The sequence below is a fragment of the Ascidia mentula genome, chromosome 1 (assembly GCF_947561715.1).
Source record: "Ascidia mentula chromosome 1, kaAscMent1.1, whole genome shotgun sequence".
NCBI lineage: Eukaryota > Metazoa > Chordata > Ascidiacea > Phlebobranchia > Ascidiidae > Ascidia > Ascidia mentula.
The window spans coordinates 7,582,978-7,591,041 of record NC_138566.1 but is presented as its reverse complement, the minus strand read 5'-3'; the positions used below and the strand labels follow the sequence as shown (position 1 = coordinate 7,591,041).

The window sequence follows — 8,064 nt, the reverse complement described above, 5'->3', positions numbered from 1 at the left end:
GGGTTACTTATATTCCTGCTGTATTAATGAAGTTTAAAATTAAATATTACTTCAGACTCGACTACGTTTAAACATTAAGACATAAGAAAATAACACTTGATCAGATTATGACGTCGTTATATTTACGTACATAGTGAATATTTGAAACTAAAAAGGAATGACATTTATGCCAATAATGATGCTAATCGGCCTGTTAATTCGCAACAGTTCGCTTTTCCAGATCAGACAGCACAAATTTTCGATGATAACCAGATTAGTGTTGTTGTGAACCGGATGGAAATTGCTTTCAGTCGTTGTGATTTTATCCGTGCACGCGGGAAAGTTTGCTTCACGTACTTTTCGTGCAATGAGTTCATGGAAATTCTGCCTAGCATTTCGCTGTGTTTGAACTCGTTAAGCTTTGTTTTTATAGCTTTGGGAACAGACATTTCTAGTAGACATGAAGTAGGTGTTGTAACATATTAAAGGGTGGTCATTAATCATTGATGGAGTAGATTTTTTTTTATTTTGCGAAGTATTGTTGTTTTTCTGCATAGCCTAGGCTATATTGTAATTGTATCATATACATGTGCGTGCTAACACCCTCATCAGTGATACCTTTGTTTTTGCAGGGATATTGTAGTATCACCATGAAATAACAGTACACCAACAAATGGAGCCACCATCCAAAAAGCCAAAGTTTGATTTTAAGCCAAAGGACCTACACATACCATGCGTTATGGTTATGGAAATGCTGCAAGATACAGCTAACAAAAAAGGCTTACATTTTAAACACAAGCCAAGAAAGTTTAAAAGGTCATTACCTGATGAAAAGACCAAGTGGTTCTATAACTACAGCCCAACTGCTGTAAATGGAAAAAGGATTGGTTTTGGAGGTCCTGTATTTTGCAAAAAAATTCTTGTGAAAGCTCACCAACTAAAAGCAACGAAGGCTAAGAAGTCCTGTTCATTTTTGGAAGTTGAGTACATAGCAGACTTTAAAGTAATAGAAGTAAGTTTAGTTTAACTTGGAAATATCATAACCTACGTTTGGTACCGTTGTGACATCATCATGCATGTTTTATTTTGATCCATTGTGTCCCGGAGACCTTACAGATTTTTTATATTTTAAAACTCCGAAACTTCTATTGAAGTACAAAACATTTTCCACACAAACAATTTTGCAATCAAGTAAAACCCGTATTCAGACAAAAGCATGACAATCACATTGCTAATTTGTGTAATATTAAAACTTATTTTGAATTTCCATTCAACTTCTGTATCCCGTTGATAATGAAATATTATATATCTTGATTTAGCATATTTATGGATTTGGATGATGAATATATTTTTTCTGTAATTATTGCTAACCTAGCAAAAGTCCTGTAATATTCTTGTGTTTCATTGTTTATTATGTTGCTGGAAAAACAGTGATTTTATAAAAATCTTTTCTTGTTTGCATTTCTCAGGGAAAACGCTACTACTTGGTAAAGTGGGTCGGTTGGCCCCGGGAAGCAAACACCTGGGAATCTGTGTCTAACTTAAGTTGTTCAAGACTTATTGAAGAGTTTCACTCTGATTATGTAAAGCAGCTTAACTTGTTTCTTACCCAACGAAACCTCACATGGTCAAAGGTGATTTAAGTTACCATATTGTGACTGGTGCTACAACATTCATATTTATATTATATATACATATATTATACATAATATATATATGTAATAACATAAAATACATCTTTTGTGGCACTTCCCAAACCCAATTTCACATGTGTAATGTGAATATCCACAATTTATGATTTACATGTGTTTTTGATTGGGTTTGTTGTATGAAATATTGACTTGTCATATAAGTTGTGTAAAAATATGCAACTGAAATGCAATGCAACTGATAAAGATTTTATTTAAAGCTCTTCAGACGACGGAAGAAAAAAGATTGTTTGCTGCAACATTTATTCGATATAATTCCAAACAACTTTCACTTTGAAGCGAAATATTCTTTGGAGAAACAAGAAGCACAGGCCAAACTTTTGGCATGGCAAACTAGCATCAATGCATTGACAAGGGGTGCCCCTCTAATTGCCGTGGAAAATGAGGTCGATTTGGAGGTTAGTTTTACAATTCAACCTTCACCACTTCACGAAAAACTGTTTTGTCTGTATTGCTTTCTGGTTAAAATATGTCATTTTGGTTGGTTATATAATGGAGTGTTTATTGGTCATATACAACTCTACTATTATTACAATTGCATCACTTCCTGGTCTAAATAGACCATGGTTAAAGCACCAAGACCACCTCCTAGACCATTACAGATTTATTTTTAATAGGCACAGTTTAAAAAAAATTCCACCGCAATTATACATGTTGAGGATACAGATACAACAATTGCATTGTTTCGCAAAAACTGGACAAGCGCACATGCACAAAAGCAACTAAAAAGTCTTGTGTTTCACAAAAGTTGTTCGGTATTTCGCTTAATTACAGTAATGCACTTACCTGTTTTTTGCAGCTAAATTTACAAGGTAAATGCCCTAAAAAAATTGTAACCTCATCTAACGTCTTCATTACTTAGGTACCGAAACCGAACACCCCCACATATTTTTTCTAGATCCGCCACTGGCACCATGGTTTTGTTTCGTTTGTGCAAGTCTAACTTAAGTTTTTATAATGGTTTATTTTGTTTGGTGATGGCTTTCATAGTTTAAAGATGGAGTTTTTATTGGTCATAGACAACCCTGCTGTTATGACGATTGCATCATATCCTGGTCTAAATGAGGACCGTATTTCATTTGCTATAATGCAATTAATCATGACATGTATACATTTTATGTTAGTGTGAGCTTGTCTATTACTACTTGATGCAGTTCAGTTGGTAACTTATACCTTGTTTCCCACTCAAACACACCTACATTGTGCAAGTGAATATTTATGCCAACAATTCACACCGGTCACATGCCTGGAACCTTTTTTTAGCCCCTGCCAGAAAGTTTCACATACATTGAACAAAACATTGCTGGAGTTGGTGTTTGCATTCCAACTGATCCCCTGTTGGGATGTACATGTGTTGGAAGTTGTTCTCTACCTCTGGAACAAGGTCTGTGCTGTCCTGCCATGCACAAATCAAAACCAGCATATGTCAATGGACTCATCAAACTGAAACCTGGAAAACCGATTTTTGAATGCAACTCAAGGTTTGTTGCATGTTGACCCTTTCCAAAAATATGTCTTTTCATATGATTTGAATATTGGTTAAATATTGTTTTCTGGCATTTGTTTAAATGGGGTGTTGCAATGTTTCCAATTAGTTTACTTACACATGTGTACCATACACATATTTATCTGTTTACTTAAAGCATTTTACATTTTGTATGCGACTGTTTGCATGATTTTGTTGTAATACATACAGTATATGCATATAATATATATATATATATAACATACATGTATACATACTAGTTGGTGTAAAGTTATGATATGCAATAGTATAAGAAATATCTGAACTCCAATACCAACAACGTAATTATACATAAAACAAAAACGTTTTTATGTGTTTTATCTTACACCTAAACCTCGAGGCTATTATAATACAATCTACATATGCAAGTGTGTACAACCATAAATCCTGTCATTGCAGGTGCCAATGCGGACTCAGTTGTCCAAACCGTATCGTACAGAAGGGACCACAACTGGCCATGTCTCTCTTTCGCACCACCCACAAGGGCTGGGGTGTAAAGGCACTCGAGCCGATTCCGAAAGGCGCGTTCGTAATGGAATACGTTGGAGAGGTACGTTTGCGGCTTTCGAGACCGAAACCAGCCGTTCATTTTAAAGCAAACACACCTGGGCTTATATGGCAATCGTTTCCGAGAACGTCACTAACGATACATTCGTTAAAACGTTATTCAAACATAGGATGAAAGATTTAAACTGCGTGGAAGTTCCAGCGAAAATCTTGGGTTTTAAACTCCTTGCATGGTATGAACTGACTTGCACACAAGTTTCGTTGCAATCCTATGCATTTTTTGGCGTACTTGGATTTCAAGGAGGCCTTACAGTGGGAAGACGAAAAGGCGGTAAAATAACACATGCTAAAATTGTTACCTGAAGAGCAGCGGTCGCGGTGTTGTGACCTGCACTACGATAAACGCATTCTTTGTGAGCACAGTGGGCGCTGTGAGAATCTTACACTATGGTGTAAACACTACGATGCTAATATAAATACTCCGATAATTGGCCGCAAGTAGTCAATGCAAAGAGGTCGTGTAGAAATGCACAATATGTTTCAGAAAGGTTCTTGACATTACCCTTCGCCACGGACTGATCCAGAAATGTTCTCCAGGGGTTTAGTTACTATCCGAAACTAATTATGACTCAATACTGGCGATTTTGGTCCCAAGGTTGGCAGATAAGCGTGCACGCGCCAATGAGAAACGAAAATCAATCTCTAGACAAATCACCTTCATGTCTGCCACCGGTGCCTTATTTATGGTGTTACAATATATTCCAAATAGGTGTCGCTTCCTACTTTATCTACCCCTGTCCCTCGTAAAGGTTCTGGGTTTGCAAGCAAGAGCATTGTGCAGCCTCGTTACGGATGCCAAAAATATTATTGTAGTCATCAATCAATTTATCCTAATGGTCTGTGGGTGCCACCCGCGCACTGCCTTGGGATGTCATAGAAAAGATTTGGATTAGGCCGAAACCGAATACCTGCAGGCTCCAGACATTATTCAACCGAATTAAAATATTTGTTGACGTCATAAAATTAACATAGTGGTCGTTATGAAACTTTACTCAACGTTTCAATTTTTGGTATGGCGTCATAATTTTATTCGTTATTTGTGCACTGAATTCTCGTGCACTCCTATTTTCTTCCAAATCCAAACGACAATGCGTGATTTCAATCATCAATGTTTAAATTTGAGTTAAGCACATTGAGAATACAAGGGATTCGCGGTCAATAATTGGATTCCCTGTTAAATTCGAATTTGACCCAATAGTAAAAAATATACCTGCTCCTCGGCCGAATCCTAACATTCACACTTTGTTTGTCATCGACAGGTGATCACCAACGACGAGGCGGAGAGTCGGGGCAAGATTTACGACAATTCTGGAATTACTTACTTGTTCGATCTCGACTTCTCAGATGTCGAAAACCCCCTCACTGTGGACGCGACAAACTACGGAAATATCTCACATTTTGTGAACCACTCGGTACGAACGCGCTTTCCCCATTGTCGTTGACCCAGGTGCTGCGGTGTAAAGTTAGACGTGGTTTTCAGCCTAATATGCTTAGTCCGCCCCTCCAAACACACAGCCACGTTGAATGACCTGTGACTCATCCATAAAAAATCAATTGGAAAGCAAAAATCCGATTTTAATGAATTTTGGGAAAACCCAGTCAGTGCGAATTCTACTTGTGATCACCCTAGGGGGGACACAGGGCACCGTTGGGAAACACTTGGCTAGCCATTGTCGTTTGAGGAATCGTCGTTTAGGCCGTTAATATCGTGTGAATGATCGGTCAAATTCATAAAATCAGCAATAATACGCTTGTTTTTTTTTCACAAAAATTCACTAAAGTGTGACATACGTTGAATAACAACTGTTCAACGCGACTACTCCGATGTGTAAATTGCGAAAATATCGGTAATATTTGTTGCTTTGTGCAGTGCTCTCCGAATCTGCAAGTCTACAACGTTTTCATTGACAACATAGATCCTTCATTTCCACGAATTGCGCTTTTTGCACGTAGGAATATTGCCATCAACGAGGAACTCACTTTCGATTATCAAATGACTGGCGACATGACAGGTCAGTATTGTGCAGCGAGGTGAATCGATCCTGTCAAAGCCTTTCCCTCCATTGTTGTTTTATCAAACTGTATGTGTTTTTTATGTGCAATAAGTCCAATTATTACGCATTTATATGGTGAACATACGTTCTATAAATATTAGTTAGGCATAGATAATTATTGTTTAAATATTGAAAACAAAATTGGAGATAATTGTTAATATTATTCCCACGCTTTTCAACTCCCCATATCTCCGTTGACCTACGTATTTCTTGTAAATCTAAGGTAAAAAACTATTCCTTGAAAGAACATTCTAATACGCGATGAAATCTGATGTAAACGTCTTTGATACGTTTAATGCACTTCAATTTTTTGCAACCCAGCAAGCACCCACGTTTAAACAAAACTGATTGCAGACGGGCAAGAAGACGTCACCATTAACGACCTCACCGGAAACGCGGTCGGTGTTCCAGGTGTGGGAGGACCGACAGGAAATGACGACACGGCGTCCGATGTCTCCCGTTCCTCCTCCTGCTCTTCCATCCTCAAACGCACCAAGTGTCTCTGTGGATCCACCAACTGCCGAGGTTGGCTGATTTAAAACATGCCACCAGTGGGACGATTTCTCATCGGATTTTTAATCAAACTTAGTGATCTGCGACGTCACACAGTGATATGTGACGTCACACAGTGATCTGTGTCGTCACATATTGTGGCGAAGACGATTCCTCGTGGTTTTTACTGGGACGAGTGCTTTTTCTTCCTATGTTTATTAACTGAGGCCCATTACCATTTGATCTGACGGTTGGCAGAGCTTTCCCTGTCATATTTCACAGTAATACGTCTGGTGGACATGAACGCCTAGCGCTAGCCGGACCAACGTACTTATATGGACGTTTTCCGTTAATGACGTGAGTATTTGACCTCCATTTGCTCGCATATGGGTTTACCCTCATGTGCGCTCAACATCAACATCGCATACGTTTTTGCACAGCGCCCAGCCTTAATCACCTAACGCACAGTTTTGATTTTGCGGATCTTCGTTAAGATATTTTTTAACAAAGACCCTTCACATTACGTCACAACGCATTCAAATATTTCGGCGCTTTCTTTGCTGCTGCGTTTTCCGACAAATATTCTTAAAATCACTCTTTGTGTCGAATCTTTTGTACCCGTAATGAACACCCAAATGGCGTAGACTAAAACCCAACGGTGTTACATGTTAAATCCCTAACGTGGTGGCGTAGACATTGTTCATACGTTGCTCGTCGAACCTTGTTACGAGAGTGCGGCCACGGCGTCATAACTTTGAAAATTCGTGAAATTTTTGCTTTTGTTTGTTGCAATAGACCTACACCGTTTTTATGTTGGCCTCTTGCTTTGTGTGACGTAAGAAGCCATCATTAACGGGACAATCTTTTTTGTAGCGTTATGATAGAAGCTCTTACTGTCACTTGTTTTGTGTAGTTGTTTTCTGTTCTTTAGCAAGTTATACTGCAATTAGCAAAAACATGACTGCTGCCTCTCTCATTTGCGCATCTGTCTGCCCAGCAAATTTTTTCTAGGATGTATTTCCCATGTTTACAAACCTTGCATTATCGTCCAGGTTTTAGAATGTATTTTACCTTTTTACGTGGCGTAAATTTCGAACGGAGTTTTATAACCAAATGGCAAAAATTTCCGATTTGCATTTTTACAACCCGTGGCGTGTCTTCTGTTTTCTGTCCGTTGTAATGCATCATTCTTGGTGTCCATCCTTATGCAACAATGGACGACTGCGACAAAACGAGTGTTAAAAATATGTGATGTTAATTCAACAATTACCCTAGGTATTTCCATATGCCAATCCAAGGTAAAATGCGGCGTATATAACGCAGACAGATGCTATTCTTCTGTCACAATGTTTTCGCGATTGTTACAGGCGAAGATTACGCCACATACAAACACATAAATGCGTAAGAGCCATAATAATGATAGAGCTGTAATGGTTTGTTTGACACAGTACGCCCCACAGTGGTTTCTCTCTGTTAAGCAGGTTCAGTGATGCCACAGTCACCAGCTGCACTGATGAAACCTTACAGGTCAAAACAGTCTGCACAAAATTTTTTGGTCATTTAATCTGTCGCATTTTGACGTGTGATTTATGGTGCAGCATTATTATGACTTAATAGTTTCAAAAAATGACTTTATTTTTGCTAAAGTATCCTCTTATTTTGGAGGATTTTTTCACAAAATTTTTAGCAATCCATCAGTTAAATAACAAACAATCCGTAATTGCTTCGGACTGTTATA

At 38.3% G+C, this 8,064-nt stretch overlaps 1 protein-coding gene across 1 annotated transcript; it reads left to right on the top strand.

Annotated features, from left to right (window-relative positions):
• Positions 1-620: 620 nt before the first annotated feature.
• LOC145901995 (histone-lysine N-methyltransferase SUV39H2-like) lies at positions 621-7,493 on the top strand. The gene is made up of 8 exons (XM_082989832.1): positions 621-991; positions 1,449-1,613; positions 1,889-2,086; positions 2,952-3,169; positions 3,613-3,763; positions 5,040-5,192; positions 5,651-5,792; positions 6,189-7,493. The coding sequence occupies exons 1-8, from the start codon at positions 653-655 to the stop codon at positions 6,371-6,373; spliced, it is 1,551 nt and encodes a 516-aa protein (XP_082845958.1). The 5' UTR covers positions 621-652; the 3' UTR covers positions 6,374-7,493.
• The last annotated feature ends 571 nt before the right edge of the window (positions 7,494-8,064 follow it).